This window comes from Anoplophora glabripennis, unplaced genomic scaffold (assembly GCF_000390285.2).
Source record: "Anoplophora glabripennis isolate ALB-LARVAE unplaced genomic scaffold, Agla_2.0 scaffold21, whole genome shotgun sequence".
NCBI classification, from domain to species: Eukaryota; Metazoa; Arthropoda; class Insecta; order Coleoptera; family Cerambycidae; genus Anoplophora; species Anoplophora glabripennis.
The window spans coordinates 1662177-1676062 of NW_019416454.1; the positions used below are offsets into that span (position 1 = coordinate 1662177).

At 34.4% G+C, this 13886-nt stretch overlaps 2 protein-coding genes across 6 annotated transcripts in view; one reads left to right on the forward strand and one right to left on the reverse strand.

Moving 5' to 3' along the window:
- Window positions 1-13886, forward strand: part of LOC108906087 (tight junction protein ZO-1) — a 159678-nt gene that overhangs the window by 142015 nt on the left and 3777 nt on the right. For 4 of the 5 annotated variants that reach the window (XM_018709266.1, XM_018709240.1, XM_018709257.1 and 1 more), the window contains 6 exons: window positions 1947-2272; window positions 2756-2833; window positions 2934-3249; window positions 3822-4165; window positions 12415-12899; window positions 13087-13128. In XM_018709266.1, coding sequence (XP_018564782.1) covers window positions 1947-2272; window positions 2756-2833; window positions 2934-3249; window positions 3822-4165; window positions 12415-12899; window positions 13087-13128 — 1591 coding nt within the window. The remainder of the gene's footprint in view (window positions 1-1946; window positions 2273-2755; window positions 2834-2933; window positions 3250-3821; window positions 4166-12414; window positions 12900-13086; window positions 13129-13886) is intronic. The other variant, XM_018709272.2, reaches the window with a different exon arrangement.
- LOC108906115 (ski oncogene) overlaps window positions 1-13886 on the reverse strand; it is a 309204-nt gene that overhangs the window by 3283 nt on the left and 292035 nt on the right. The gene's annotated exons all lie outside the window — the stretch shown is intronic.

Consider the following 13886-nt stretch of genomic DNA (forward strand, 5'->3'; position numbering starts at 1 on the left):
GGAATCCGTAGAAACAAATGTCAATGTCATTTATTGTCATATTAAATAACATTTTATTAAAAAACACTCAACCAAATAGTTGACCTATGATTCTACTAGGCTAAGAAGTTTGGAACTTAGACTAAAAGTGAACAAATGATGAATAATGTTATAACAGTAACAAAAAATAAAAATCTGTCGGATATTGACAATACAATCTACAAAAAATGTTGAAAATGATTGCCTTCAGCTTCAATACAAGCATCTACTCTTGTTCTCATAGAATTGCGTATGCGTTCAAATATTCCTGGTGAATTTTTTATCGTTTCACACCCTGCTACAATGCGGTTTCGCAAATCATTGATATCTTCAACTGGCCTTGAGTAGATCAAAGATTTCAGATATCCCCATATGCAAAAATCCAAAGGATTAAGGTCAGGGGAGCGGGCTGGCCAATTTACATATCCTCCTCGACCTATCCATCGATTGGCATACACCTCATCCAAGTGACGTCTTGCACGTATACTAAAGTGGGCTGGTGCACCGTCGTGCATAAACCATAAACGTTGCCTAATTTGAATGGGAACTTCTTCAAGAATAATAGGTAATTCTTCGAGAAGATGACAATATGAGTCACCATCTAATCGTCGTGGAAGAAAATAGGGACCAATTAAATGATCGTCGATAATTCAGAGCCACACATTTAATGAAAATTGATACTGATGATTTCCTTCAAAAAAGTCATGAGGATTTTCCTCAGCCCAAATATGGTTGTTACGAAAATTTCTAATACAGTCTCTTGAGAAATTCGCCTTGAATTTTTTCGGTGTTATTTAGATACACCCTGTAGACAGTGGAGTATTTGAAAAATGGTTTGCATCCATTTTGCCTGACATCGGTGATTGTCATAGATTACCATAATCGACGATAGAAAAACTGACGATATCTATATGGAGAAAAGGAGAATCATGGAATGATTGAATGAAATGAGAGGAAAAGAAAAAGGAAAATACTTGAAATATGTGGCGGAAGAAATGGCTAGAGGCTAGAGCTCACGCATATTTCTTTGATTGCTGCCATACAACTGTAAGCTGAACTCTATTGGCAAATCCAAATATCCAAATACAAAAATTTATATGGCACGAAATAACACAACTTTTAAATGAGGTGTTAAAGTACTTCTACGGGTAACAATGAATTTGTTAACAACTGTAAAGGCAAGGAACGAGACAAGGAATATCGAATATGGGTTCTCGATATAAGAGTTAAAGTTATAATAAAACCACAGCCTTTAGGCGACACAAGTGATAGTGTTATAGTGACAGTGATAGTGATAACGACAGCGATAATTTGTGATTTTACTAATATTAATAATTTCTAATTTCTTATTGGTGGTATTTTTAGTGGTTTTACTGATTTTATGTTGCCTTATTGTTACAACACTACGAATATAAACTTTTTGTTAAGGCCACTTGACCATTAAATAAAGTCTAATAAATAAAGTAGGCAATACGCAAGTCAAATTTTAGATGAATTCTATTTCATTGACTGCTGCAATCGAGATGAGTGATGTCAAACATCTTAAATTTCTAACCTAATCATTAAATTTAATTTTTAAAGTACTGCCAGATAGATAAAAAAAAGTGATTTACGTTAGCTATTCTCTTGTCTCATTGCATACTAAGTAGGCAGTACCAACAAACACCGATAGTAGTGGTTAATCGCTTAGCAAATTAACAATGCATTTGATTTAATCCCAATAAAGCGCCAAAGCTAATATTTTATAGAATACTTCCACAAATTATGTCAACCAACACAATAATTTGAAATTAAATATTTCAATATTTCTTTTTTTTTCAAAAAAGGATCGTTAATCAAAAAACGACAATATACAAGTTAAATATTTTAAACAACTCTTTTGGAAAACGACGGGAATGATCCTATTATCGACAAATTTCTCTTTAAAGGATTCGCTCTCGAGCTACGACTCCTTCAACAAGCAGTCCAACACCCGGATAGGTCCGAACGCTCACGACGATCTAAAAACCACTCTCTCCAAAATCGACCCGGCAGTGACCAACCTGCAGAACAGCCCTTCCAAGTACGGTTCGGGCCCTAGATGGGAGCAGAACGTTCACCGACACGGGTCGAAGTTGGATCTCAAGTACGGTCTGCCTCCCACCGATCAGCACAGCATGGACAACAGTCCCAGGAATTCCAGGGAAATGGACAAAGAGAGCAGCCCTATGGACGCCGTGTGCCCTAGAGGGTCTGTGGAGAGGGATATGTACAGGTCAGTATAAAAAACGAGCCATTTGTGTGAAATGTACCATGTCCCTGGATAACTAGATGCAAAGAAATGATGTTTAGATAAAAATCAGACAAAAAAAATACTTTCAAAATAATGTACAAGGTGATTTATGAGAGCGTACTACAAAAGTTTGTTATTTTTAATGAAACATCATATACTGGGTGGGGCATATATCTTGAGACAAAATAATATCTCGGTTGGACTCGATTATTTCGAAAAAAGTTTCAGACAAAAATTGTAGGGTTTCGATTGAAAAACGAAAAAAAAATACTTTTTCGATTTAACCCATATTTTGGTCATAAAAAGGCCATTAAAAACAAAAAAAAAATCAAGAATCTTGAGACAACGGAGTACCTTGTTGGGATCACTTTTTTTTTAAAATGTTTCATACAAAAATTGTAGGGGGGAAAGGTGACAATAGGTGACAATAATATGACATATTTCTAACTAAATATTGGTTCTTAGGTATTCAAGATCACCAGCGAAACAGCACGTTCCGGGAAAACCCCATATGGAGACTAAGACTGACTATGGGAAATACAGGTAATATACATTTTTTTATCCGCTATTTTTTATAATATGAAAACAATTCAGAACATTCTTCAAGTCCGGCTTACAAACATGTCACGTTCTTATATTCCAGTCGCAACAATAATTCTTCCCACCACCCGAGCCAGCCTCCCCCGGAATATACGAGGAACTCCCACCAGGATCTCAGGGAATCATCATTGAGCATACACCAGCAGTCGCCGTTGCGTAGCCCTCCGATGCACCACCAAAACGGGTACGACAGCGGTCCTCCCAATCACCTGGGCCCCCCGAACGGCAACACCTACAAGCCCGTACCACCGCCAAAGCCCAAGAATTACAAACCTCCCTATAAGCAAGGCTACGCCGGGGACGGCATGGTGCAACCTCCGCCCGTCTATCAGCACGGGAAGAGTCACAGCAATCCTGTGGTAAGTTTAGAAGTACAGTAAAACCTCTAATTACAATTTTGCTTTTACGAAATTTTACGATGGGGATTTCTTAATATTCACCACCTTTTAATTACCGACCCTTTAAAAAAGAAAGATTCGATTACTTTATTTTTCAGTAAAACACGGAAATATATGAAATTTCCTGTTAATGGTAGACATGCGAGAGGGCACGTGTTTCCGTGCGTGTGTGACAAATTTTCGCGTGAGACGAAACCGGACACGGGAAATCATGCAAGCATGGAAAAATCTATTTCCGTACGTGTAATGAATGATATTTTTTTATTATTCTTCTTTGAAAATGAAAACATAAAAACAAAATACAACATAAAATAAGACATACGAAAGAAACTTGAAACATTTTTAATTTCATATTTTCAACATAAGAATAAAAAAACATGTAAAGAAGTGTAATAAAAAATGTGTTTCATTATTTACCCCCACCTCAAAGTAATGGACACCCCTATAAACCGGACTTTTTTTGGAATCCTTTGCTATTAGAAAGTTACACTGTATACACTTTTTTGTGTTTCATAAAACTTTTTCATTTGTAGGACCAGCGCAATCAGAACATGAACCTGTCCCCCCACCACAATTACTACTACAACAGCCCGCCGAATCATAACTCGTACCACACGGAAACGGCCATGCGCTACCCGGGCCACTACGACATGGCACCCCCCTACCAAGAATCGCCCAGGAGGCACCCGAGCATATCGTACGCCAGCAGAAGCGAGATCACACCCATCGCTCACCAGCACGAGAATCCGTACGGCATGGAACATCATCCGGGTGAAATTTTGGACGCTAGGCCACCCGTCGTCGATCTTCAGGGGTCTAGGGAGCAGAGGGGATCGGCGTTCGAGCTGTACCGCAAGCCCGTCGGGCATAACATGAGGTATGTAGTTCCGCTTTTTTGTTGTCCGTTTCGTTATTTTGTATATAATTTAGAGTTTCGGTATCATTTTTGTGAATGTTTTTCTGCTAGGAAGAAACGCAAATTACAATTTGAATTTTTTCGATTAAAAAAAAAATTGCACCTAAAAAGTTTTGAAAAATGTTTTAAGTAATCAGAGAAAGCTTTGAAAATTAAAAACGATTACATTTTTCTGAGACTATGTGTTCAACATATTTTTTTCACAAAGTTAAATGGAGAATGAAATTTGTCGGTATTTTTTTATTTTTCTTGTATCTTCTCAGTTGGATTTGTAAAGTGACGTTTTTATGAAAAACATGTATTTTGAATTTGTTCAATTTAAATCTCATAGCGGGTAGGTCAAATAATGAGTAGTTCAAAGTGTTAAAAATATTATTTCTTTCTTCTTCTTCCTTTCCTTTGGCCAATCTAATTGAGGTTATATTCACTTAAAAAACACAAGTGTTGTCTTTATCTCATTTTAAAATAAATAATAATGAAAATACAAAGAAAAATGTGAAGAAAAGAAAATAAAGCATGTTCGTCGTAATTTGAGGGCGAATTAACTGTATATATCCTGTTGTAAATAACATTTCACAAAAATGCATACTCCGTCCAGCTAGAACTTAGTTTTATAGCATTGTTTTGCGAGTATGTACACTGGTTGCATTTTCCCATTTATTTGTATATATTCTTTGCTCTGCGTTTTGTATTGTATGTAACGATTTGTTTCTGCTTAGGATACACTACTCGTATATGTTGGACTTTTAAATGTAACGTATTGGTATGTTTCAAACTGTTTGCCGTTGTTTGTTTGTTGTTGTATATTTACTTGGATTGTACATTTAAAAATCTGCTATGAATTGTTTTATATTAACCGATTGACTTTTTTAATAACTAGAATCGATTCGAATACGATTTGTGTATATGGGATGATTTCGTAAGTGCTGCGGAAACATTCTTATGGAGATTCCTTTGCAAAATAAACATGGTGTCTGAAAATGCTGACTTATATTGATGACATATTAGCTAAAAATTCACCGAATTCAGATATAAATGTAAATTGTGTCGATCAGTCGTGGAGATGCAGGTGGGTCATTATTAGTAAGGACGCCAGAAAATTAATGTCTTTATCTTACAGAGGTATTTCTGAGAAAAAGGTCTGTTCCATTTTATTCCAAAAGCGGGAGTTTCCAAGTTGTTATTTTTCTTACTTTATCGTTACCAACCACTTCAGTAAATCTAAATTAACTTTAGAACTATTCATTTTGCAAAAAAGTTCTTAAAATTGTTATTTCGATTTATTGAAGTACGAGGCATATCCACAAATTCCACAAAGGTGCTCAATTTTTTAAAAATCAAAGTGGCAGTATATGAAAAATTTACATATTTAGAAAGGTACATCACACTATTTTCCGATGTAGTTGCCTTCAACTTCAATGCACTTTGTGAACCGAGGGAAGAACTTTCTGATACTTTCGTCGAAAAACCATTCTGTTGGCTTTCTTTTGATCCGTGAGCTGTTTTAGTACCCGCTTTGCACACAATTTTCAATAACTAAGTGTTTCAGTAATAATTTCATGCTGAAGAGATCTGGAGATTTATAGAAACAGTGCGTTCATCTCGTCCAAAGTCAATTGATGGTCGCCACAAAGCAATTCTTCAATCTCATAAGTCACTATTGGGAGACCTCCACTCCTTTGTTCATCATGAACATTCGTTCTGCCAGCTTTAAACTCACGACACCACTTGTGTACACATTAGTACTATTCATCACACCATCCCCATAAATAGTTTTGATTTCATTATAAATCTAAAAAGGTGCCTTTCCCTTTGCAAGAAGAAACCGGATTACGTTCTTCACCTCGCAGCTGGCGGGATTCGGAATGGCGGTACTCATTCAACACGCTACTACAACAGCAGTTCTCAACTGACTGAGACAAATCGGTGTGCGTTCTGCTCCCAACACCTTCCCCTCGAATGCAGTGTTACCAACTTTATTGAAATCAAAAACCACAAAGTATCAGAGTCTCAGTACTTTCACTTTGTGGATATGCCTCATGTATGTACTTGGTAACAGTAATGTAAAAAAAATAATTTTTGCATATGGAACAAATCTTTTTTTAGAAAAAACACTGGAACTTACAAATTTTCAAAATACCTTCAATTTGGTAAATTACCAGCTCTGTACATTAAACTTCAGAGACATTTTAGAAAATATTTTTTTTTTTCAATTTGTTTCAAATTCTCAGATTGCAACACCTTTTATTTTCAAAATGAAGCTATTCCAGACACATGTTTAAAGAAACCCTTTCCGCAAGGAATCTCCGCATACATTTTTTGTAATATTAACGAATCACCCTGTATATTGCATATTATGCATGCTTTTTGTTATTTAGTGTGATGTAAATATTTTATTTGTGGTGCCTCCAACTCTTAATCTTAATATTTTCACTTGTTACAACAATGCATATTGAATATTTCAAAATATTATGTCCAATAAGTATGTCTGTCATGGGGATATCGAAAACAATAGTAACGGTCAAAGTAACATTTCCTTGAGAGAATACAGAAAAAGTGTCCCACGAGGAAGAATTCTAGTGGGCGAAATATAACTTACAGGGTACCTAAGTCTTCACCACCTTCATCTTAAATGTCATTACTAGTCAATATCTACTAGTCCAAAATAGTGCTTTGTACCTACTGACAGAGAATTTATGATTATAACCAAGTTCTTTCGCTTGTTATCTTTAGATTATAGTTTGTGATCAGAGCAGCCTTTTCGATGATTTTAAAAACTTATCATGATTTTAAAATTCGACCAATCAGCTGCTCTGATTTCAGGGTATAACATGAAAATTATGTGCGAAAGAGTTCGCCTGTTGTGGGAAACAACTACTATGCCAGTCACATGCCCCGTTCAGCATTGAATTACACACCCAATGTCTAGTAAAATATTTGTCAGCAAAATCATCATGGCAATCATCGCATTAGTCATGCCTTCATAGTCTTACAAATTTTGAAGGCCGCTATTTGTGGGAAACAATACTTTGTCAGTAGCAGTGGCATTTAATAGAGATTATATCTAAAAAAAACAGGGTTAAAAGGAACTATGACATTCAAGTTATATTTTATTGCATGAATCGTTCAAAGGATAATGAAAAAACCGCGGGGTGTTATTAAATTAGAGGGAGGAAATTGGAGAATGGTGAAAATGCACCCCTTTCAGTTTTTTAATTGTAGCTCGAAAACGAAGCAAAATTTCGCTATAGTTCATAAAATGTTGTAGAGAATTCAATTTCCCATCGAAATGGCTTATTTAAAAAATTTAAAAGGAAAATATTATGCAAAAAATCGTTAATAAACAATTTGAAAACAAAGCAAAAATTCGATTTTTTTTATTTTTTTTCTTTGCCTCTAGTTTTTTTTTTGAGTAAAGAGGTATCGACATTGCTTCATAGAAAAAAAAGTAGATAAAGTTTCCTTCAAAATAAGAGGTTGTAAAGTATTTTTGGATGAATATTGACTGATATATGGCCGCTCAAACTTACAATTAACCAATTTTTCAATTTTCGTCGCGTTTACCCTTATACACTTTAATTCACATTTTTTTTTGCAAAAAAGGAAGGAAATAAGACGTTCAAGTATTTTCATCACATGACTTGTTCGAAGGGCCATTAAAAATGAAAAAGCTGTGGGATGCTATTAAATTAGAGGGTTGAAATTGAAAATAGGGGTGAAAATGGACTTCAGTTTTTTAAATATAGCACCAAAACGAAGCAAAATTTCGGTATAGTTCATAGGAAAAATTTTGAAGAGAATTGAATTTCCCATCGAAATGGCTTATTAAAAAAAATTAATAGGAAAATTTTATNCGCAAGGAATCTCCGCATACATTTTTTGTAATATTAACAAATCACCCTGTATATTGCATATTATGCATGCTTTTTGTTATTTAGTGTTATGTAAATATTTTATTTGTGGTGCCTCCAACTCTTAATCTTAATATTTTCACTTGTTACAACAATGCATATTGAATATTTCAAAATATTGTGTCCAATAAGTATGTCTGTCATGGGGATATCGAAAACAATAGTAACGGTCAAAGTAACATTTCCTTGAGAGAATAAGTGTCCCACGAGGAAGAATTCTAGTGGACGAAATATAACTTACAGAGTACATATGCCTGTACATCTTAAATGTCATTGCTACTCAATATCTACAAGTCCAAAATATTGCTTTGTACCTACCGGCAGAAAATTTATGTTTATAAGCAAGTTCTTTCACTTGTTATCTTTAGATTATAATTTGAGATCAGAGCAGCCGTTTCGATGATTTTAAAATTCGACCAATCAGCTGCTCTGATTTCAAGGTATAACATGAAAATTATGTGCGAAAGAGTTTGCCTATTGTGGGAAACAACTACTATGCCAGTCACATGCCTTCAGCATTGAATTACACACCCAATGTCTAGTAAAATATTTGTCAGCAAAATCATGATGACAATCATCGCATTAGTCATGCTTTCATAGTCTTACAAATTTGTAGGCCGCTATTTGTAGGAAACAATACTTTGTGTAATAGGGACTATATCCAAAAAAAAACAGGATTAAAAGGAACTGTGACGTTCAAGCAATTTTATTGCATGAATCGTTCAAAGGGTAATGAAAAAACCGCGGAGTGCTATTAAATTAGAGGATGGAAAATGGAGAATGGTAAAAATGCACCCCTTTCTGTTTTTTAATTGTAGCTTGAAAACGAGGCAAAATTTTGCTGTAGTTCATAGGAAAAATGTTGTAGAGAATTGAATTTCCCATCGAAATGGCTTATTTAAAAAATTTAAAAGCAAAATTTTATGCAAGAAATAGCTAATAAATAATTTGAAAAAAAAAGCAAAATTATACGTTTTAATTCTCATTTTTTGCAACAAATTAAGGAAATAAGACGTTCAAGGATTTTCATCACATGACTTGTTCGAAGGGTCATTAAAAATAAATAAACTGCGGGGTGCTATTAAATTAGAGGGTTGAAATTGAAGATAGGGGTGCAAATGCACTTTTACAGTTTTTTAAATATAGCACGAAAACGAAGCAAAATTCTGATATAGTTCATAGGAAAAATTTTGTAGAGAATTGAATTTCTCATCGAAATGGCTTATTTAAAAAATTTAAAAGAAAAATTTTATGCAAAAAATTGTTAATAAACAATTTAAAAAAAGATTTTTTTTTACTTTTTTGACTCTTATTTCCTTTTTAGTAGAAGTAGGCAATGAAAATTGCTGTACAAAAAAACTAGATGAGATTCCCTTCAAAATGATGCGTTTTCAAAAGTTTTTGGACTAATATTGAGTTATAACCGGTCAAACTTAAATATTTTTAAGATTTTCGTCGTTTTTAACATAATGATTATAATTCTTATTATTTTTACAACGAAGTGGTTCTTTACTTAATAAAAAATTATTTCAAAAGTTTTATTTGTTAATAATAATTCAAGATTTTTACAACTTGGAGTCAAAAAAGTAAAAAACAAAAAATCTTAAATTTTGCTTTTTTTTAAATCGTTTATTAACGATTTTTTGCATAAAATTTTCCTTTTAAATTTTTTAAATAAGCCATTTCGATGGGAAATTCAGTTCTTTAAATAATTTTTCCTATGAGTTGTAGCGAAATTTTGCTTTGTTTTCGAGCTACAATTAAAAAATTGAAAGGAGTGCATCTAATTTCCGCCCTCTAATTTAATAGCACTCCGAGGTTTTCTCATCTAAAATTACCGTTTGAATGATTCATGTAATAAAATATCTTGAACATCCTAGTTCCTTTTAAAATCCTATAATCAATAGTCTATAAGGAAGGAAACCAGGAGACTGATTTTCAGGCGTTCTTCATGAATTTTTTCGAATGGGACAAATTTATTAGAATTTGATCAAACTTTGATATTACTTTATCAATATTTTCAACTACATTTAGAAATTTTCTGAAGTCATTTATCTTGAAAATGGTGAAGTTATGGACTGTTAGTTGTCCACCGAAGGTCTTCGTCCAAGTTATTTGTTCACAGAAAATGTGGAGGTCGCAATTTGAATCTGAAAGCAAAATGGTTGTTTTCATTTGTTATTAACGTATTTTCTAAAAACACGAACCTCATTGCGGGTAGAAATCGAGAAAATTGAAATTTTGACAAGTGTGAAAAAAATGTATCGATTTTCACAATTTTTTTTTCCACTTATTATGAATAAAAGACCCTTAAAATTATAATATCATCCCAATTGATGGTTCATGTTCTGTGTAATTTCATAAAGAAACACACTTTTAATTTTCATAACGATCGGTTCATAACTTTCTAAGTGAATCAAAAAAGTGTCATTTCGAGAAAAATGCATTTGAAAATTTCGGAAAACTAAAAATTTGAGAAAGATCAATAATATAGGGTGTCTCATAATTAGCTGCCAACCCTGAACAGGCCGATTCTATGATAAAAACTAAGTAAAAAAGTTCATATGAACATGGGTCCGGAAATGCTTCCTAAGGGCACAGGGNTTGAGAAAATTGAAATTTTGACAAGTGTGAAAAAAATGTATCGATTTTCACAATATTTTTGTTTCACTTATTTTGAATAAAAGATCCTTAAAATTATAATATCATTCCAATTGATGGTTCATGTTCTGTATAATTTCATAAAGAAACACACTTTTAATTTTCATAACGATCGGTTCATAACTTTCTAAGCTAGAGTGAATCAAAAAAGTGTAATTTCGAGAAAAATGTGTTTGAAAATTTCGGAAAACTAAAAATTTGAGAAAGTTATCAATAACATAGAGTGCTTGCCAATTAATCAGCGATTCCTGAGCTTGCATTTGTTCTTTTGTGCTTCATAAGTGGCCAATATTGGAACAAATAGAAATTTTGTTTTGAAATTTTGGCAGCGTATTCTTGAATAGTTATGCTAACTGTTTAGGCAATAAAAAGAAACTGATTTTTTGATTCTTGTAATATGGTTTCTCCCCTTAAAGTATAATATACTTGCAGGTTGTATCTCACCCACACTCAAAATAGTTAAATTCCTTCTCAGTCGTATCTCCCATGGCATACTATTAAAAAAACCAGTCTGTGTTTGGTGATTCTGCTGATAAATGATCTAGCTACTTGCCAGAAATTGTGGGTTAATGGCGGACATATCATTAGTTAAAAACTATTCTTGTTTTTGCTCTGGCTCTGCTTATATCTTAACGTTGGACAAAAATACAGCAGAAAATCAAAAAATGCGATGAGGACGATCGCTCCCCTAAATGGTCCAAAAAAGAAATCAAGGATCAAACAGAATAAATTAATTAAGATTAACATTTTTTGCGTCTCAGTTTTCTCGACTACATAACTTTTTTTTTTTTAGTCAAATAAATCAATTGTACAAACGCCCCCCTCAAAATCCACCTCTTGATCCACCACAGTCTGCTTAAATTTCAATGGACCCTTGTGGTGAAACCATATTTAACATTGATTTTATAACCTACGCTATCAGATAAGTCAAAGTAAGGGCTGACGTTTGCCCACAAATTTTATCGTTTGTAGGCCGTCGGGATGCTGGGGCCATTACGATCGACACCTTCTGATCTAACGCAGATCTAAATTACGCATTTATTATTATTATTAATGACAAATAATACTTTTATTACCCTGTTAAGTAACAATTTGGCTCTTTTTAAGGCATGCTTTCTTAGATCCGACGGTGATTGCGCTGCCCCCTGGCAATAATTAGACAGACCCTCTTGTCCAACATTTATTTTTAATGAGGCAACTGGAATATAGTTAACGAGAAAAAATTCCTCATATTAATTATTAATAAGTTATAAAGGGCATTGCTTTTGCATGTAAGTTGTGATTTGTTTAATTTTACAACTATTTGGGAACACTTTACATAACCTAGTAAAATTTGTATTAGATTTAGATGCCCATCGCATGTAAGGGTTGTTTAGTGTGTAACTTTAATTTTCTTTGTACGCTAATTGTGTTAAAAATACTCAAATGTAAGGAATTAAAAGCACGTTGAAATAATGATTGTAGCGTTACGAGTTCTAATTCTGCTGCCACTAATGTATTTTGTAGTGCATAAACCTTCTAGCGTGCATGTCTCTTCCAGAGTAGTTCTAAACCACGTTTCCTATACTGCTCCCACCTTCAACCCCCCCCAAAAAGGCGAACGATGCAACGGGACTAAAATACGTTTTTATCATTCAGGGGCTTGATGGATCAGCCGGCTTTTTATGGATCTCAGCCTAACATAGCCCAAAAACTAAACACGTCGTCCGCTACTAACTCGCCAAAAATAACGCCCAAACTAACAAAAGCCCAGTCGTTTAAGCACCAGAAAAGTGAGGGCTTCATCACCCCCAAACTGTTCCGCAAGCTGTCCTTCACCAGGAAGAGCAGGGAGAGCACGCCCAAGATGAACAAAAAGTTGTCGTTGCAATCGGAACCCATCAACGAGAACCAGGTGGTGCAGGATTTTAATAGGAACGCTCAGGATTTCTCGAGACCCAGCAAGAGGGATATCACGTCGGCTATTGTTGATCACAAAGGGGCCGTTTTGGTTAACGAGTACTGGGGTGTGTCGTTGGAGGTACCCGAAGGCGCCATACCCAAGGGACAGGATAAACAGATCTATTTCGTTATTTCCGATCCGAGGTTGTGCGACAATGCCCCGCCGCTAGATCTCGATAACGGTAATTGTCTGAGGGATATCTGTGTTAGTTTAGGAGGGTTAAAATCTTAGGAGGGAAGCTTGAGTCGCATTAAAAAAGTATTCCTTTGATTTTACTTTGGCAGTTAAGGGGTTGTTGTATTGTTGTATACCAGTGTACATACTTAATTTTCATTAGTTTTCCGCTAATTATTTTATTGGATTTGCAGGTGAGACAATGCTGTCGCCTCTAGTTATGTGTGGACCGCAAGGTAAGTTTAACGTTTTTTTCCATATCTGAAGTGTCTGATTACTACTTGATACTAGTGATTGAGTCAGTTTGTAACAGTGTTGCCACCGTTGATTTTGCATTAAATTTAAAGGATTAAAAAACCATATGGTGCGTTTTGAAGGGAAAAAAAATGTCGCGTGACGAGACTCAAACCAGCGATCTCGTCACTGTCGGAACCGAACGCTAGCAACTAGGCCACGCTCCCAGTTGAAAAATTTGTCGCATCTAGTGGATTTAGGTGACAGGTTAAACTTCAAAATTGATGATCTCGGTAATTTATGAACGTTTCGTCGAACTTTGGAAAATTCTTATTCAAGGTCTAAACTATACATACCATAAATATCAAAAATTACAAAAATCCGATTACCTTGCCTTCTCCTTGTGAGATTTATTTTTGTAGCTAATACGAAATTATGGTAAAAAAGATATTTTATGTTATTCTCCTGACACATGATAAAAATTTGGGAAAATATACAGGGTGTCTACTAAACATTGGGAAATGTCGCAGCTGGAGATAGTGGCGGCCAAATTAAGTCGATTGAGACAAATATGCCTCATGCCTTCGATGTTTGAATTTTGTTTTGAAATTTCTCAATAATTTTGAAAATTGTCGTAGTATGAACAAAAAAATTGGCACTATTATGTTTTTTGACGTGACAAATAAGGATTTTTAACTAATTTTGGCGTCAGTTATGCCCTATTCCTTTGATAAATAAGAGAAATTTTTTTGCCTTTAGA